The following is a 20,809-nucleotide window of genomic DNA, read 5'->3' as shown; positions in this document are numbered from 1 at the left end:
AATGGGACCTGTTTTAAGGGAAAAATAAATAGATAGATCTGACCAGGCCTCTAAAACAAGCCTATGAAGAAGGTAATAATGGTGAAGATACTCATTGGCTCTTTGGCCAAGTTTGTCATGAAAACATGTTTATGGATGTTCTTGGGTGTTTTTCATTCTGGCATGTACATTTTAAATAGTAAGAAATCCAAGTAATTGCAGGAAGTGTTTAAGTGGGGAATGGGAGGGGGCACTGAGTATTGGTCAATGGGGAGCAAGTTCAGTTTGTTTCTTGGGCCACTGGAGTAAGGAAGGAAGGGGAGTGTGTCATCTGCTGGATCCGACTTGTGTGGCAGACCTGCCCTGCGGAGCTGCGACTTTTAAAGAGTTCATTAATGCAAGTCGGAGATCGGGCAACTGCAGACACCCTCAGACATTTCTGAAAGGGGAGGGTTGTGTGCTTTGCCAGTGTATTCTGGTAGCAGTTTGATTCCCTTGCTTTTATTTTAATTTCCATAATTAATGGCATCAGAGATGTCTTTGGAAGACAGTTTGCTTTAAATGTGGCCCATTACTCCAAAATGCCCGGGTTATTTTAGGAACCCTACTCTGCCTCCCGAGCTCTGAGCTCTTTCGCAGGACTTCTTTTGGACCGGTCCAGGAGGTAGAGTACTTCCCGAGTCGACTCCTGCAGAGGTCACTTTTTGTGCGCAGGGTCGTCCCCAGCGTTTGCGAGTAGCATATGCAAGTGGTTGTGCTGACTGCACTCACAGGCTTGTAAATTTTCACCCTGGGAAATTAGCAACAAAGCCCGATCTGTCTCGCGGCTGCTTTGCACTTTCCGAGGGCGGCTGTACTTGACTGAGCTGCAGAACAGGAACACGAGAGAGAGAGCGAGCGAGCGAGAGCGAGGGAGCCAGCGAGAGAGGGAGGGAGAGAAGGAGAGAAGAGGGGAGGGGTGGGGGCGAGAGGTAAATAGTCTTAAATCGGAAGGGAGCTGCTTCTCTGTGGTCTTGACAAGCGCTGCCTGGGCTCCGCCGGCTCAGTAATAACTGAGTGACCTTTTCTTTGGCTGTATTATGTCTGGCTGGGAAGGGATTGCATTTTGCAGCTGAGAGCCGGGGCTTCCTTCAGCTCGCCTCCTTGCGTGCTGCTGGGGTAAGTTGTCTTGAGCCAGGACAGAGAGGCAGACTCGGACTGCAGTTGCCTAAAAGGAGGACACCTGTGGCTCAGATGCGGTCAACACCATTACTTGGCGGATCTTTAAGGACCTCATTATTTTAAACTTAAAAAATAGAGATTTTCCTCCCTTCTTCTTTTTTTTTTTTTTTCAAACAATGCTTCTTTTTGACCTTTTCCAAGGAGAAGCGCTACAAAGCAGCCACTGTGCTTTCTGAACCGCCTCCCCCTGTATCGCTTAATTGAGAAGGTAAGTGCAGCAACTGTGTACACACGCGGCGGCTTATTTGCGGTGTGTGTGTCTGCGGGTGCGCGCGTGCGTGTGCGGATGTGGGTATTTTTTTCTTCCCCGAGCCTCCTAATGAGGCATAAACTGGAGCTGCAGCCCAGCCCCGCACTGCAACTTTCGCTCGGGCTGCAGCTCTGCCGAGACGGTTTTGTTTAAATCATGTGAGGCTTCATTATTTTTATGATGAGACATGAAATGCAGGCGGAAGATGAGGATGGAAGGAAAGAGAGCGGTTGCGGCGCGGAACGTCTCAAGTACTACTCGATTGGATAATAGTCAAAGTTCACGCTGAATTGCAGCATTTCCACACCCCTGACTCCCAGGGACAGAGGGGCAGGGAGAGTTTGGCGTTAGGACGTGTTCACTCTGGCCTGGCCCGTAGCTGGGGGATTCGGTCCTAGGTGGGTTCTGGAGCCCCCTTCTCCTTACTTACTGGAATTCATGGCCCCCACCTCCTCCATAGTTTAAATTACAATCTTTTGGTTCTTGTTGACACTTCTGCGTCTCCCCACTCTGCCATAACACAGTGTGGTTCCTACGAGATGGAAAAGTGACTATTTGGGAAGGAGGGGAAGGAAGCAGTGCATGAGGAGAAGTGGCCAAAAGAGCAAGATTCCATAGAACCAGGTGCCTATATCCTAATAGGTTCATATTCAAACTGATACAGCACATTTTTATGAGGGGGGGGTGTCTTCCCAGATAGCTGTTATGAAATACAACTCAGATTTATGATCTTTTTCATATTGAGCATGATATGCTATGCTAACGCTGCATGTGACAGTTTAATCAAAGCCATTTGTTACCACGAAGCTAAAAGGGGCCGCTGGGATTTTAGGATTACGGGCAGAGTTTAGGGAAGCATGTGGCTTTGTCATTCGCCATCATTTTGCACACTGCCACACTGCAAGGGGCTCTGTGTGTGCGCTGTGCCTCGTCTGGCCGCACTCGTACCATCCCCCACCCCCTGCCGCCACTCAGACCCCGCTCCCAAAGTGGCTTCACAATAGTCGGTCCTCAGAGGTGTAGGCTGCGCACCAGGTCCACACTTGAGCTAAATAAGAAGGCCCCCTTTCACGTCTACCTTTGGGCTTGGTGCTCACTGCGAAGCCACTGCAATTCAGGCACGCCTAAGTCAACTCATGCAGAAAAAGGAGAAAAGTTTTGGTAAGGTTACAATCTATCATGGATGCACTTTGCCGGCGCTCGGCACTCCTGGCTGCTCAAAAGCCTGCCTGCTCTTCTGCTGCTTTTGTGTCTTTCTAAAAGATCCAAAATATTATTGTTGTAACTGCTTTGAAAGACTGCTGCTTAAACCAATTAATGTGGCTAGGTGCAACAAATACTGCTACATTCTTTGCAAAGCATCCCTGTGTGGCGGCAGAGACACAACCACAAAAGGCTGGAGCATAACTCCGCAAGGGATTCTTTGTTAGAGTGTATGTATGTTTCTTATTTTTTTTTTTTTTTTATTTTGCATGTGAGCTGCATCAAAATTGAACTCAGTCTTGCAAATCTCTTGTTGGCCTTTGCCAAGCACTAGCACTTTGCTGCCATGGTAACTGTAATTAAACTGATAAGAGTGGAAAAATGTCAGTATCTCTGAGCCTTGCAGCTGCATTGGAGAAAAAGGGAATCAAATTGGTTCCCAGCTCCATTGCTCAAAAAGGGGAGGGGGTGATGGAAAGATGGGGGGGGGGTTGGGAGTTGAAGGGGAAGAACAGAGTTAAGCAGCTCCAGCGTCTGAGATCTGGGGACATCTATTTGCATTGTTGTCCCTTAGGGGGCTGCAGCCTGTAGGGATGCTCTGGGCCAGTGAACAGAGAGAAACAAGCTTTTAGGCCCAATCCAGTTCTCCAGTCGGGGCTGGGGGCTGGGAGAGGATGAAGATGGGCAGGAGGAGAAAAAAAAATCTTTTGTTTGGTACCTCTTGGCAATCGAATGGCCATGTTGGCCAAATTCTTTTAATCTGTGTCACTGCTCCCAGCTGCAGAACCCACATTCCCATTTTAGCATCTTCCTGAGGCACCTCATCTCTGCCAACCCCCTTTATGAATTCCCTCTAACAATTCCTTCTCCCAAATTGTGCTCTGTGAATCTTCCGATGGGGACAAAATGTTTTCCATTTACTATGTGTAGTTAGTCCAAAAATATAAAAGACTGTGTCTAAGTGCTGCAAATCTTTTATTATGATTATTTTTTTAAACCCCTGTGTGTTGTGGAGTTGTGGTTACTTTGTTGTGTTAACTACTGAAGCTGAGACTGCTCGGATGAATGGCACAGAACAAGGGAACATAATGGAGGCAATCAACCGTTAGGCCGCCTCACAAAGCAATCCAGGCAATTAAAAGCTCACCAGAGTTTAAATGAAATGGTTCTACTTATTTCTGCACACCACACTGCACAGGCTATTATTTATGTCTTTTTTTTAATTATGATTTCCCTTAAACTGTCAAATAACTCAGAATGGCAGGGTCTCAGAGGCAATAAGAATTTCTCTCAGAACAATTTACATGCCAATCTAAAACTAGTTATGAGTCCTGATGTGCTATGAGCAACTTGTGCAGTATTTCTGTGCTCCAAACACATAACTCTACCCAGACCTGTTCTTCTGGATCGTGAGGGGAGGCTACTGACTGCTTTATACCTCTTAGGTTTATGGCGAAGTGATGACTACAGAATAGTTCTTTTTTGACAACTGGTAAAGTTGCATAGTATTGAAAAGATTTCCTTTTTCAAGAAAAAAAAAAAGTGAGGGTGTTCTCTAAAAAGAAGGCACCAGAATGGAGTGTAAAATATCAAAGTCCTTTTATGCCCAAGGCCAAACAGAATGCAAGAGTTTCAAATATTAATTGGCCTCTGTGTGCTAAGTTAAAATGTCAACACAACAAAAACATTTTGTGAAGACAAGTAAGATAGTGTTGCTTATGCCAAATGTTGGTATTCCCTGCCTGGCTTGCAGAACATGTTGAATATAGATAGCTGACTTTCCATGCTTGATGATAGTAACCCAACTCAGAAATATAGCTTAGCTATAACTAAGAAGGATTTTTACCAAAAAAAAATTAGCTTTTGTGATATAAAAATAATAGGCTTATAAATTGGACAATTAGAATAGTTATTCATAACATATCTCTAGATGTTTTCGGTATTGAAATCTAGAATGTCACTTAGTAAAAAATTTCTCCCTCCCCTTAGATGTATGGTTAAGAGACACTAGGGTATGATCTGTACTATAATTAATGGGATTCATTTGTGTGTGTGTGTGTGTGTGTGTGTGTGTGTGTGTAACCTTGCTAGAAGACAGTAACTAGTTCTGATCAAAGAAACTTCATTTGTTAGAAGTTCTAGAGAGTGAGATTTAGCAGAGCTATCAAGGGTTATGATTAATCTACACTAGACCCTTAGCTTCTTCAAAGAAAAGGAACAGAAAGCAGGCTATAGGAATACCACCTGCTCTTCTCTTCAAACCCAGCTGCTAGTCTGCAGCTCCGGAGACCACAGCTATGCATATCATGCAGCAAGAACAGCCACCCTGCTTTCCTCAGTGCTACTGCTTGCTCCATTACTGTACCCAGAGAAGTTATTTTCTAATGGAAGTTCAACCTTATAACAATATTATGTGCAATTCGTGTATTATTTGTAGCTAGGAAAGTTAGCCATCTGCGAGGGTATGGTACCTTGATGATTCTTATCAGGATGATTCAAAAAAGATAAAGATAGTGAAGGTAATAGAGGCGAAGTCTTCGTCACAAGGCATCAGAGGAAACTGAAGAAGGGTTAACTGTTTTGAAGGAAGGAAGTACACAAAAAATGTTCAAGATTATAGCTTGGCATTTCTTTTCTTGAGACTGTTTTAAATGCATGTATATTTGGTGTTTTGTATTGTTCTGTGTCCAAGTTTAAAACTTTATGCCTAGGAGAGGAAGCATGATTTAACTGTAGGATCTCTGGACTGTAGAAAGGCCACCAAGGCTAGTGCTTAGCTGTTGTTCAGCTTTGAGCTGCTCCCTTCACTTATGTTAGGGCTCTGAATCGTAATTTGTAAGATGAGGGGATTTAGAATTGATGGATGTCTATGGTATATTACAGTGCTTAAAATGTATGACTTGATAAATATGGAGCTCTGAATAGTTGATCCAGCATGTATTTTTTTTAAAGCTAGGTTTTTGACACTTAGGAAAGGAAAATAAACTCAGGTGAATATTCTTTCAAATTTCAGTCAAGTTATAAAATTCATAGAATCCACCTAGATTCCTTATCTAGGATGTAATTATGTCTCCAAAATATAGAAATGTCCCTATGTCTAGGATAGCAATATATAACATATGTATATAATATATTTATGATGTGTTTGTAACTTTATATATGTTTAGACTTTTCCTTCGGTTGTTTTTCTTCTATAAAATAAATAAGTGCTGTTTATGGTAATAAATTACATAATCATATACTTTAGTTTTATGTAAGAGTATGTAGTAAGATATCATTAGGTAACTGCCATTAATAGAGGCACTGAATGATGCTTGTGAGTATAAATACATTTTTTTAATTTTAACATAATGAATTTTAAAATATCAAGGGCACAAAAGGAAGAATTTGAGTGCAAACAAGTAATATAGGATCGGCGAGCTTTTCGGGTGCCTGTACTGTGTACTTACAAGCATCTTTACTGCTAAGTAAGGATGTTTAATCTCAGGAGAGTGCACTCTCCTTCCATCAAAAAGCACCTATGAAGTGAAATTTTTAATCAATAAAAAACCCCTCAATTTTGACTTCTATAGCCTGCATGATTTGTTAAATAGCTTTCTTTTAAGATTGTTAGCCATTTACTTACATTTTATCCCTAAAGGAACCACTGAATGGTAATGCTATTTAATTACTTAATGTTATCTGACTTTGTGTATATAATGCCATCCTACTGTGTACAACATGAATTCATTACTTTCACCCCTTTAAATTTTAAGTATACTTCAGAAGTGAGAATTGCTTCTCAGCCTTTTGGCTAAGAGCAAGTGTGTAACTTTAGAAATGATTTAATAAGGACTTTATAAAGTTGGAGGCTTTCTGTTTCCAATACTTAGTTTGATTTTAGTAGGGCCCTAAAAAAAGAAAGTCTAATACTTCTTGAATAAGGCAATATTAAATATTTAACTTGTTTGAGTCTTTTGACATCTTCTGATGCTTTCTTATAGTCCCAGCTCTCTTTTTTGTTTATTTCTTTTTTTAGGTATACAAATGCTCTCAGTCCAGCCGGACACCAAGCCGAAAGGTTGTGCTGGCTGCAACCGAAAGATTAAGGACCGGTATCTTCTAAAGGCACTGGACAAATACTGGCATGAGGACTGCCTGAAGTGTGCCTGCTGTGACTGTCGTTTGGGAGAGGTGGGCTCCACCCTGTACACTAAAGCTAATCTTATCCTTTGTCGCAGAGACTATCTGAGGTAGGAATTATCCTTGCACACCAGTGCTGACTGGATTCCTTTTAAAATACTTTTGTAAGTGTATTTTTTTTGTTTCATTTTCTTACTACCAGCCTATATATTCCTGAAAGATGTTGACGTGTTAGCCTTCAAATGTTACCAGGTGCCTGTTAAGCAAATTGTTGCTTAAACAATAGCCAACAAACCACAATACCTAAAGTGTTTCAACTTGGCTGTACTGATTGCTCATATTTAGGGATAGGTTATTCTGCTGCCTATGTTGAAACTGCCAGTTCATGTCAAGGCTGTATTTGGTAGAAATCATAATACAAAGTTTTTATTAGACCATAAATGATGAGGTGGGCTGAGCATAACAAAAATATTCAACTATCTCTTTTAGATTTGTCAGAGAAAATCTGTTTGAAATTCTCAACTGGTATTTATTAGTGTATTTATTATGCAGTTTTGAAAACTTCCTCGGAGTGTGAATAACTCTTTCCCCCATGATATTCCAAGTGGTCATGGCATGATATCACTGAGCATTCACAGCTTCAGACTTGCCAATGGCTGTAATGAAATGAACAAAGTAAAGATCTCCATTGTGGGAAAATGACAGCCACTCTCTTCACTGCAGACATCTGAACTGTTTCAGGCTAAGGCAGATGTGTTCTTGCTTATGAAGCCATGAAGCTGACTAAACTTGTTTCCCAACATTTAGTACTCAACCCATGAACTTCTGTTTAAGAAAAATTATTTTGCTTTACAAGGAATTTTTTTACTTTATTCAGCTACACATTACTTATATTAATAAAGTAAGACTTATCAAATTAGAGTAATGATATATGGCATTATTGGGGTTTTCATATTTGATATAATGAATCATTTTTCTAGTCTGACATTGAGATTTATATTGAATTTTTTTCCCCTATGACAAAATTTATCAATTGGTGGTAACTTCTTAACTATCTTGGTCATTTGAGGAGGTACTTTCTAGGAAACTTGGTGTTTCTTACTATATAATTCAGCTATTTTTCCAGTCTGATTTAATCTTGATACATAAAAATATACTGTTTGATTAGTGGTAGTTACAAGAGGGTGAATCTAGTACGCTTTTCAGATTCTAGTTTTCTCCTTCTTAAGACTGCCTCATCTTGACAGCTTCCTGACTCATCATGACCACTTGTTACTCCTCTGTGTTTCTTGTGCTCAAAATACATGCAAGGTGCCAACCATGAGAAGTGACTCTCGGTAGCCAGGATTTCCCTCATTGTGGTTGCACAACTAATCAGAATTAACTTATTGCATGCATTCTTTTAGAACTGCAGTCTTTGCAGTTTTCTCTTTGATAAAAATATCTCTTCTGTTCATTGTGCATTGGAGCCTCCTTTCTACACGGAGCATTTGTTTTGCCTTTAATGACTTAACACTGCTCCCAAGTTTCACTTTATCTTTACTAACCAGTAAGTCATGGCTTTTTTACTTCTTTTGGCTTTTACATTTGTCTACAACTGCTGTATCTCAAATGGATTTCTATACCAACAATTCAGAAACAGGAAGTTTATACAGTCTATCAAGGTTAAGGTGTCCTAATAAGCAGTAAAGACAGAATTTTGGACTTGTTTTGTTTGTCCTTATTGTAATATGATGTTCAATTGCTATTTGATGTCTCAAGTAAGTGTTTTATTGAAAAGATTTTCAAAAAAAGTTTTCATGTCAGAAATTCTTATGTCTAGAAAAGTCTATATGTCATTCTTATAACTTTTAGTTAATTTCTGATAGGCTCAAACTTTTAATGCTTGTTAACTTATTTTTAAAAACCTATACTCTTTTAAATATAAACCCTGGTTTAGATTGCCAATATATTCATTCCTCAGAGTACAATTTCCTCTTAAATTGGTCATTACCGCATTAATGGCTAGTTGTTATGTTAACAGCCTAAAGGTTGTTAACATTTCAAGCTAAGTTGTTAACAGTAAGCTTATCCCTTATTTAAACTGAAGGTTTGTTGTATATAAGGTGACTTGTTTGGCAACTAGTAATTCATCAACACTTGTAAATTGCAGAAGTGAAATGAGAAATTGGCATGTGTGTAAAAACACTGCGTTATGTATTACAGATTATGCCACAGATATGGAATTTCGTTTTATGTGGAAAGCATGTACCTGAATGAAATTGTGTGGATGTTCAACAGCACATGTCTGTGATTGGTACATTAAAGTAGTCTGATTCTTTCTATCAAATGGACAAACATAATCAAGCAAAAGTTATTACAGATTAATTTCTTTGAATGTACATAAATGGTCATTTAAAATGTTTGTTGAATGCCTGCTGTGTGGAAGGCATGTGTTTAGATAATGGATGAAATGACCAACAGGAAAAGGGAGGTTTGCCTAAAATTGTTACTATCTAATCATTTAATAATTATACAAAATCTCCAGTATGCTCAGTGAATAAATAGTACTCTGTGGCTGCTTCCCTCCTAGTTCTGCGCCTTTCCTTTCTGTAGTTTGCACAGCCAATGCTTAACCATTTAAATCCTATTAAAAGTGGTTTGGTTTTGTTTTTGGTCTTTGGCTATTATATAATTTATTTGAGATGCTAAACAAGGCATAAATAACTTACAGGTTTGTATTTCTCTGCCTAAATCACTAGGCATCTAAGTAAGAATAAGGTAAATGATTAAGAAAATAGTTTACCTGTATTATTATATTATTTGTTACAGATATTATCCTGGGCTAATTTTTTTTCATATCTATGAAAAAGTATCATTTTTTCCAAGTGTATTTAACTTCCTAATAACTTTTTCTAACAAAATAACAAAACAAAACAACACTAACAACAAACCAAAAAAGCCACTTCTACTTCTGAACAATGATTCTTGACGTTCCAATATTTTGTTCTGCGTTAGTTGGAGCAATGATAGTAATGACCTGTTTTTATAAATACTTTGAATGATGGGTACATGAATTTAAATCCTAAGATATTTTCTTATGGGTTATCAAGCTATGATTGGGGTAAATTTGATTTCTTATACATTTTTTTCTCCTTTGCAACACAAAATAAACTATATTTAAGAAAAAGAAAAGAAGATGTTTTATAGTTTATGTGCTGAGTTTCCAATCTGAAAAGTTCACTTTCCATAATGGGGCTGGTATAATGTATTTTATTCTTCCGTAGAATATAAAATGCATGGATCTCAGGTGAGAGAATTTGCCAGTTTGTAGGATTGTTCTCCGCCTTCATTTATTATTACACAAAAGGAACAGGATTAATTTTCTAAAATTTCTGCTATTAACATGTTTTCTGAGTTAAACTGTGAAGTCAGTCTGCCCATCAATATTTATGTGCCAAGATCTAGAAATTTCTCTGTTAAAAAAGTATTCAACACTTTTATAACTTTATCTTATTTTTTCTCTTTTTTTTTATTAATTTTAATGGGGTGACATTGATAAATCAGGGTACATATGTTCAGAGAAAACATCTCCATAACTTTATCTTATTAAAAGATGAGCTATGACCAAATAGAATGGAAGCATCTTTGTAGCTTGAACTAGAGCTTAAAATTAATAGACTGCCTAAAGTAAATTCACAATTATTGTATAAAAATGACAAAGTTTTAGTTATGATATTTGCAGGACTCTGATCACTGCCAAACTATCATTTTTATTTTAGTTTAAAAATATGATTAAAGCAATTCATGTATAGTCAGAGTTTTAGAATTAAGATTTTTGTGGCAAGTGTTAAGAAATCAGAACCAGGAGAAATCACGAAATACAACTTGGAGGCAGTAAAGGATATAAGGTTTATCATTTAAGTTTTGAGGTAATTTCTTGTTTTGTTTTTTGTTTTTGGTAAGTCTAAAACTTCTTCCTTGTGGTATATTTTAAGCATTCATCTGTTGAGATAGGCTATATCTTGTATCTCTATGAATGGTATCTTACCAGAGATGTATTTATTCAAAGCTATTTTCTGTGATATGTGCCATGGATGCTACTTATAGCTTTTCCTATATAAGAAGCTGAAAAGGTCTCATATAAATTTTAATGCTATTTGCTATTTTTATAAGTGTGGATGATTTCTTTAAAATGAAACTACTGAGAAAGAGTGATGCTTTGTAAACCACCAGAGTCGCCAGTTAACAAAAAGGATTTGAAGTTTTGCTTACTACAAATTAATGCTTTCATATTACAATATCATAACTTTAAAATAGAAAATTAAAAACCAGTGCTACATAAAGTGTTAATCTGTAACTTTATTTCACAATGATCAAAGCTGGTGCCTCTAAATTTTTACATAAAGTTAAGTTTATATTACTACCTAATTAAGGCTTGAAAGAAAACATGAATAATATATTGTTAAAATTAATTTACCTAACAATTGACTGCACAGTTTTTTTCATGTTTAATAAAATGTTCATTTTTTCCTTTGTTGTCATCTTTTAGTATTAGACAGTTGAAAATATCTTCCCCAGAAAGCAGTGAATTATTGTTACTTAAAAAATAACTTTTATTTTAAATTCTAAAAATTTAAGCTTTTATTGGGAGTAGATCTCCTCCCAAATCAACTTTTTTCTTCTCTACAAGCTTTACTAAAGCTTTTGTAATGCTTTATTATAGTCACAACTTTTACCATATTTAAACGTCTAAGCTAATCTTAGTATTATGAAATATTTTGACATATGTGTGTATTAGATTCCATGGTCTTTTAAAAAACACTGTTATATTCCTTGCAAATTATCTTACCTTATTTATAGTTTTATAAAACTTGTAATTTTAAGTCCATTTTTTCTGTTTGTTATAATAAAGCATTATTAAATTCTGTTTGAAGTATTTCAAACTATATACCATTCATGGAACAGTACAAATCAGGAATGATAATTTTGTTTTATTAAATACTTTGGGAGAGTGCTCTTGCTTTAAAAATAATTTGTTGGGATTCACATCAGACTTCCTCAGTGTCAACTTCTTGGCAATAATGTCTTTAAAACATTTCATCTACATGGGGAATTGATTTGTGAATTTATCTGCAATATCTGTCAGCCTTTAATTCTGCGATTCATCCATTTTCAGTGAGTGATTATTGAATTCAGTTATTTTAGTTTTGTAGCCTTTTGTTTTGGTTTGTTTGACAGACTTGAGGTATTTTTACTGAAAAATCTATCCCCTCCCCAGCCAAGAATATTAAAAATAGTAAAATACTTCACACTATTTCTTTATCTTTACCATTTTTTAATCTTTTTTTTTACAAAGTATGGAATACTTCAGTCAGGATAGTTTTTACACATAAGATGGATAAGTTAGGCATACCTGACTTAGCAGAAAATTTTCTGTTTCTACAAGTATACTTAGGATTAAATGCATCTGGAAGACCTACATTTGAGAATTGCTAAAATTGCTTATTTTGCACTTTATAAATACATAGAACTCTGGAAAAGAATATCTATTTTTGGTTTCTCTTAGAGTATATCAAAGTAAGCCAGCTCTTCATTTATAAGCTCGCCATTAACTTCTATTAAGTGACTATTAATAAATTTTAATGCTCTGTTTTGACTGCATAAACATAATTTATTAAGGAATCTCATTTTTTAAATATGCTGAAAATAGTAACTTTGCAAATGGTTTTGATGAATGTATGCCTTGTAAAAATATATTATGTAGCTCAGTGTTCTGCCTCATATGAAAATTATATAGCCTAAAAGAAGAATATGCTAGCCTAAACGACCGTTGTATTTTCCTTCATTGCACTGTGAGGCATTGAAATGTTATTTTGGTATTTGGTTTGAAAATATTTTCCATTTTCTATGAGAATGTCTTCTATTATTCAAAATAATATACAGCAACCACAACCTTATTTTATCTTCAAAAAAAACCCCAATTACCTAACATTTCATTTCTCACTTTTACAAATAAATATTAAGATATATGAATTGTAAATGAGAGACAAGATCTTCTAAACAAGAGAAGTAAAAATAAAATAGCATTGTTCCATTCAAATGACTGGATAGCTTTAAAAACAGCATTCGCAATAGCCATGTTTCTTTTAAAACGCATTTTCCTTTTATTTTAATTTTTTGAATTGGTTTATGTAACTGACTTCTCTTAAACTGATATCTGGAATTTCCCCTTGTTAAGCATTTAAAGAGGTGTAGGTATATATATGCAAGCTGTACATACAGATGTTAAAATCTATATAATTCTAGAATGAACATTAACTTTTGTCATAATTGACTTTTACCAGATCACTATAGTTGGCAGGCTTTGAAACTTAACAAAATTCAGGTACTTGATGCCGGTTAATGTGTTAGTGTTGTAAACTTACAGTGCTTATTTTTACAGAGCGTTCACCATTCTGAGGGTAAAAACAAGTTTTATAATACTATAGAATGCCTAAATGTATTCCCTTGTGGTTTTTATCACCCAATTCTATTTTTCTCAGCTTCTGTGGAGTTTGATACTGTCTGTTCTATTTCTGTTTCTACCATTACAACATACTTGGTCTGATGATTAACTATACATTTCCCTTTTCAGAGTGTTTATAAGAAATGTATTTTGAGGTGAAAGTTTACATTGGGAAGCAAGAAATGTGGCAGTTGGATTTTCACTTCTTAATTTAAAACAATTTATTTTGCATATTAGATGGTCCCGCCCATGTATAGTCACTATTCATGGACAGCTTTATCTAAAGGAATTAGAACTTAAGCGTCCTCTTTTATTATATTCATAAAACATCTATTATATTAACAAACTACCCACATCGGTCTCCTGTGCCTTCACTATGCTGTTTTTGCTTTCTGTCCTATATTATCAAAACTTCCTGATGGACCTTTTTATCCTCAAACAATATGTTTTGCAGTTACATTAAGATTCCTTCTAAATCTTCTGCTGAATTCTTTAACCTCCATAGAGTTAGTTTTTTGTAATGCAAAAAATCTCTCGCTGTGGACTTGACTAGTTTAAAAATATTTGCACTTGTGATAAATAATCATCTTGGGATAGTCAGATTCCTGATTTGAAGTTGGGAAATTAACTTTAAGCTGAATGTATTAAGTTAGTCTCTAACCAGCATGTGTTGTTATGATTCAATTTAGTATTAAAAACTCTCCAACTGGGCTGCTGGGAAAATAAGAGACTCTTAAGAATTAAAAAATTATTTGCAGAAGAGTATATAACAAAGCTATATCTAAGTAAAATTGTTATTACTAATAAAATAATGCATTGACTACATTAAACCCATCCTATTAATAAAAACAGAAAATCAGTTTTAGTAAACATAAATGTAAAATATGACAAGGACTGGTAAAGGGGCAGGGAACTTCATAAAATATGCTAATGCTACCGTTTAATAGCAATCTTAATATCTCAGAGCAACAACAGCAACAACACATTTTCTTCTTATTTATGCCGTCGGATCTGAACTGGCAACTTCAAGGGGAAAATAAATTTTCGACTGTGTTAGCTTATTCTTACTTTCTAAAACTTTTAGGACAATCCCATTTGTCTGATAGCAGTTCTATTGGAGATGCATATGATTTTGAAATCATTTTATTCTTTTCTTGTTTTTTAAAAGATTTTGAAATCTAAGTAATGTTTGCTCGCAATTTACCAAAAATAACAGAGTGAAGACTGGTTACAGGTTAAAATACCTGATGGCATTGAGCATGATGATTATTCTGTGTGTTTATCAGCTGCTCAATAAAACGATATGCTGACCAACCGCTCATGTTAGACTGCGTAAGATGAATGCTTAGTACCTGTTCCTTTTCTTGGGAGGATGGGAGCCACAGTGGGGGAGACAAATGGAAAAAGCAATCACAACTTCTAACACTAAATATGAATGTTAGCTTCAATGGGCAGGTTTATTTGTATTTTACAGGTGAGACGTTCAACTATACTGTGAACATAATTTTAAAGCCTGTAAGTATTGCATGTAAATGCCCATTAAGGGATGAATCATTTGTGCTTTGGATGATACAAAAATAGTGTAAATTATTGAATTGTCTTAAAAATTGTAAACTAGTATTTTCTGTGGCCATTGATTAGAAAAAAATGCAAAATATTTTGAGCTCCAAAAATCCCTTTCTTCCACAGCACGTTCTTGATGAGAGGGTACTTTTGGTATTTACATTTATGGCCACATTTGGCTATCTTTCTAACAGGTTAAAAATGAAACCATTTAGTCATTAACAAATATTGGAATGTTAGTACTTCATTCCTATAAATAATGAATGTAGAATATTATATTTCTAATTAATTTTATATACTATATAAAGTTATTAATATTTCACTATATCAAGAATAAGGGAGTCAGTTGGTCTGAGATATTTGGGAAGAATTTAAAGACAAGTTATTTTGCATATTTTCTACAACTGATATAGTCACCATTGTTGTTAAATAACTAAGTTAAAATATATAAAGAATTTTAGTCTAATTATGTCCCATGGAGCCAATATAGAGAATGAGAAATGATATAATAAAAAAGATTAGAAAAATTTTAGAACCAAGGTTGTAAATAGTAAGTAAAACTTAAGCTCTGTAAAAATCCATTATAAAGGCTGAGCTTTCAGCTTTATAGTATATTTTGGATGCAGAATAAGATAAAGTTAGCTCTGTGACTTTCACACTGTGTGCATTGTTTCATCTCTTATAGTTATTGCTAAACTATCAACAGAGGTACAAGTAACATCCTTTGCAAAATGCTTAGCATCCTTGAGCCCCATTTTCCCATTCAACAAATATTATTCTGTGTACCCTAAGTACTGTACAAAGCCCTGGATACAGCGCTGACTAAAACCCCAAAATAGCTCCACCCTTAAGAATTTATATTCTAGTTAAGGGAAGCAGATTACCAAGAAAATAAGTACTGAGTATGTTAGGAAATTATAAACACTACAGGAAATATAGAGCAGTATAAGAGGTTTGTTGAATTTGTATTAAGGTGTGTGTGTGTTTGTATGTGTGTGCATATAGTGTGTTTGTATGTTTGTGCATGCATATGTGTGTGGCAGGAGGAGGATGGAGGAGGGAGAGAGAAAAAAGGAGGAATGGAAAAAGAGGAATTTGAAAAATTAAATAGGGTACCTAGGGACAACCTTGTTGAGATGGTTACTTGAGTAAAGACCTGAAGAAATGAAAGAACTAGCCATAAGGTTGTATAAGAAGGACATTCTGGGCACAGGGAACAGCCAGTACAAAGGCCTGGAATAGGAGCTTGTCTGATGTGTTTGAAGAACATCAAGGATGCTAGCGTAGTTAGAGTGAGTGAGAGAGCTACAACATGGTCCTGTGGTATCCCCTGTCGCTGTTACAACTAGAATACCCCCATACTTTTCTAAGTGCCCCCTAAGAAAATTGTAATATAGTTGGCTCTTCATATCCACAGGTTTTGCATCTGTGGATTCAACCAATTAAGGATTAAAAACAGTATTTTCAGTCTGTGGTTGGACATCTGTGGATGCCAAGCGCCTGGTTTGTTCTACATCATTTTAAGGGACTTGAGCATCTGTGGATTTTTGTATCCACAGAGTCCTGGAACCAATTCTTTGTGGATACTAAGGAATGACTACTTCCATTTAAGAATTGCTGTGAAGTTTATTCAGTTAGGCTATTATAGACGGAATTCCCTTTGGAATTATGGAACTCAGCTGCAAAAAATGAATGGAATTACTTTTCATTTATTATTTACTGGTAGTGTTTTTTTAAATGCCTTTTTATTTGGCCCCATGATGACCCTGTTTGGGTAAGTAATTGTATGAAACATGAATCCCAAATAGACTTCAGGATTCGATCATTTGACAGTTGCTAATTCATGGCTGATGGTATAGCTGTATGTTTGAGTTTAGGTCAGTACATCTACATATATCTGCTACATCCAATGGTTAATGAACTGTTTCTACATATAATATTTCAATCTGAAACACAAAAGAATGCCCATATTGATGAGTTAGGGTGACTAACTCAGCATGAATGAGAGTAAGAGCTTGGCCAAAGGTTTTCTTCAACTCTATTTTGATCACAATGAAATTGATATTTTTTGAAAACTTAGATAATAAAATTTACAAATATGTGGATTTTTCTAAAGCTGACAATTTTCTACTCTTGATGTGGAAACATCAGTTATTCTAGGTGTGAAGGGTGAAATTTTCCATTATATTGAAGTTGAACTGAGTTTTCTTTAATTAAATTATTTTCTAGGACAAAATATTTAAAATAATATATTTGCTCTAATTATCATAAATGTTTCCAAATCCAGCATTTAGAGAAAATACATTAAAGACATAGTACTATATTAAACTATTTAATCACATTCTTGATGAAAGGAGACAAATGTTATATAAGTGTGTGTTTATACTGCTGTTTCTCACCCCTAACCTAACCCTAACTGCCTAATTTTAGTTTCACGTCAGGAAGAGCTAAGCATTAATCTTCATAACTAAAAGATTAGCGTGCATTCTTATTTGAAGAGTGAGATCTGTGTGTACAAACTGTTTTTACTTTTAAAAATTAAAAAAGTTAAATGAAACTTTAAATACAAATCAAAGTCCTTGAGCCTGTATTTATATTTATAAAATGGGCTAGGATGTATTATGGGTATAGGCGGAGTCACTGGACTAATGTGCCTTGAACCTTAGAAAGCTGCCCTGTGTGAATGGGTGAGCATTCAAAATGGTGGCCATCTAGACTCCATACACAAAGTGGGAAACATACTTTTTCAGAAAGCCAGGAGATAGTGGCCAAGTGGATTTACAAGTCTTAATTCCTACTGCCACCCTGCACATCTGTGAACTTTTTCTGTAGAATTTCCAGCAGCCATCCACTGCTTTTTGGCAGAAGGGGCATCTGTTGTAACTGCTATTTTGTACTGTTTGAGTCGAAGACCTATATTTTTAACCATTTTGTGCTTCTCACCTTCCAAATTAGATAAATTTAATCTTGATTTTAAGGAAATGTTTCTTGATCTTGAGCTGACAGTTTGCTTTGTTTTTAAATAACCTTGTCAATGGCAGTTATTAAACTAACCATTAACTTTGGAACAGAGAACACATGCTTATTTGACTAAATGTGTTAAATGCTTTGTCTTCTCGATTAACTGGATTTCTGTAGTGATCTGAAAAAAAAAATTGTACATCTTGAGGAGATTAAAATTATTCTTAATATTTTTTATTTTTCTTTGAGGATTTATCTGCTGCGTAATAAACAGAGACTTTGATTTTCTCACAACTCAGTTTTTTACTGTGATTCTAAAGTCACAAGTGTTTCCTACATTCATTTTAACACATACAGGGCATTTTTAATTATTTCAATGTGGGTTTCTTATTATTCCACCACATGGCTGTTGCCCAACTTGTACCAACTATCATTAATGGTAAATTAGTCATATATTAGTATTATGATGTATTCATCTGCTGGTTTTTACCTTCTCTGAATATCATTTTACATAAAGAAAACAAGTCACCCCAGTGACTAATTCCCTAAACTTCTCCCTAATGAGATGAGTTTAGAGCTAGCCCCTAGGTTTTAGAGGCATGTTGAATAGCATAATGGTAAAGAGTCTAGATTGAAATTTACATAATTCTGCTACATGTCAACTATTTATTCCTAGGCAGGTCACACAACCTCCCTAACCCTCAGTTTACTTATTTGTAAATAGGAGTAATAGATTAATTCATAGAATTGTCGGGGGTGGGGGGCGTCAGAGAAATGCCCTAGGGAAAGAATTAAACACACTGGCTAACACTCTAATATGACCTTCTGTTGTTGTGAATGAAGAATAGCATTGAGTTATGAAGATAAGATAGTTTGAAAATTAAACATGAGGATAAAATGAAAGAAACAGACTAAGATGAAATTTAAGAATGATAAATAACCAAGAATATGAAAGGCTACCACTGTAATAAGATCTTTACCAACTTCTCATCTACAAAAGAGATAGATGAAGATATGCTTAAATACCATGTGCACCTGAAGCCGTGTAGGAGAAAATATTGAGCAGTCAAGATTATTGCAATCTAGAATGGGTTGTGAAATTAAGGTTATAGTATATTTTACATAAATTATGATTAATTAGAATCATTCGAGGAATGATTGAACATGTGATTTTCTTTGTACCTGAGATGGTAGTTTTCTGAAATAGGTGCCCACATGCTCCACATTTTAGCATGTGAAAATTCTGTGGCCTTGTAAAGCATTGTGGGTCATAGCCCATAGGATAGAATTATATATACATAAAATTTGAGCTTGCTCAGGGTTTCCTTTCTGGTCTTCATTTTTGTGTTTTTTTTCCTCAGGTGACAAGGACAATTGAATGCCAATATTTTTTACCTAGTAATACTTTTTCAGAATGTTCTCTAAATTTTTGATTATGTAACTTTATTCCTAAAGATTTAAGTATGCACCTTTAATTTAAACATATATCTATCAATCATAAATACTTTGTTGTACATTTTTTAAATTAGTAAAACTGTTCAAAAGCATCAGATATAAAAGAAATAGAAATGCTGGTAATTTTAAGCATCCCTGGGGTTTGTGTACCCCTAGTATGGATAGTATTATTATTTCTTAATAGCTCTTTTTTAGGCTTACTTGAAACTTATTTAGTAGTGATACTTGTGAATAAAGGGAGGAAAGACAAATTCTTGGGGAAAAAGTTGTAAAAGAGAGATTGATAGCTGTTTGAAAGAATAAGACTTTCTAAACATGAGCTAATGTGCCATGCTCTGTTCATTTACTATCAAATCCAGGTTTTCTTCCTGACAAATGTGGCAATGCATGTGGGCTCTTTCAAATGCTATACTATAGCCACTGGCAACATTAATATGAGGTAGTTTCTCCCTCCCCCACAACCCCCTGTTCAGGACACAGCGAGATTTTAGACAGATAAATGCTAAGAGAGAAAGAACCCTATGTACCAAAGGCAGTGTTTACTGCATGTAATACATATCATTGTTTGTCTCCTGTAGTGAAAAATACTTGTGTCGTGCTGTTAAAATGCACTCCTGACAGACCAGTGCTTGCTATTATAGGGTCCATTGCTTAAAAAAATGATACACTGACAGAAATACAATTTAAGAAAATTTAACACCAAGGGCAGCCAACCATGTAGGCTACTATTAAGGGGCCAAAACTCAAGGCCAGGAGTTTATTTAAAAAAGAGGCACAGTTTATTTGCTAGTAGTAGGCAAAGTTAAAAGAAAAAAAGATCGAACTTGAATTCTTTGCTTTCTAATCTGGAGAAAATTAATGAAAGCAACAATTCAATAAGATTTTATTGCAGAAATGTTTAAGTGAAACATTTTAAGAATGCTTCGGAAATTTTAAACAGTTACTTGCCATTTAGAAAGCTGTAACACTGCAGTGCGTAACAAATTGTTAGCATTGGATCCTAGGCACACCCAGTAATTTTCTTAAAATGTGTAGTCAGAGGTGGTTAGTCTAATTCACTTTGTTCATTTCATTTTTGTGTGTGTAGCTTATAAATATATTTGAGATTGACAGATCAGCAGCACCCACAATTACTACAATTTAAAATACAAGCTATTGTCCAAGTACCTTTATGGACATAGTTTGGTAGTTAAATGCATTGGATTTGTAACAAAGCCTTTTGAGAAGGAAAATAACCAAATAGGAGATGCGATGAGATATATTGGATTTCAGAAGAGTACAGAATGTTCTAATGAATAAACTGCTACTGAATGATGATAAAGCATGTGTTTTTAAGCTATCACATGGCGCTATTATTAGGAGAGAAAATTCCATGAATTTAGATGAGATGTATTATCTAATTTTACCATTTTAAAAACAAATCTGCCATCCAGTAATATTTGATGCCAACTGTGTATGGATTACATGTTCCTTTGGGAGAAAGGTTACAAAAGTAATACAATAAATAATCTGAGCTTCAAGGAGCTTTACTCGGGCATCAGAGAAATAGAAAAAAACATCTACTGCTA

At 35.4% G+C, this 20,809-nt stretch overlaps 1 protein-coding gene across 5 annotated transcripts in view; it reads left to right on the top strand.

Moving 5' to 3' along the window:
- LMO3 (LIM domain only 3) overlaps positions 1-20,809 on the top strand; it is a 59,125-nt gene that overhangs the window by 628 nt on the left and 37,688 nt on the right. Inside the window, exons 1-3 of one of the 5 annotated variants that reach the window (XM_066264554.1) lie at positions 956-1,137; positions 1,342-1,408; positions 6,672-6,885. In XM_066264554.1, the coding sequence (XP_066120651.1) occupies positions 6,680-6,885 (206 nt within the window). In that variant the 5' untranslated portion in view covers positions 956-1,137; positions 1,342-1,408; positions 6,672-6,679. Of the gene's footprint in view, positions 1-955; positions 1,409-6,671; positions 6,886-20,809 lie in introns of those variants that run through there. The other 4 variants (XM_066264555.1, XM_066264557.1, XM_066264553.1 and 1 more) reach the window with 4 other exon arrangements.

This window comes from Saccopteryx bilineata, chromosome 1, assembly GCF_036850765.1.
Source record: "Saccopteryx bilineata isolate mSacBil1 chromosome 1, mSacBil1_pri_phased_curated, whole genome shotgun sequence".
In the NCBI taxonomy this organism is placed as follows: domain Eukaryota; kingdom Metazoa; phylum Chordata; class Mammalia; order Chiroptera; family Emballonuridae; genus Saccopteryx; species Saccopteryx bilineata.
Note: the sequence above shows the minus strand (reverse complement) of the source record. Positions and strands in the feature narration are given on the sequence as shown.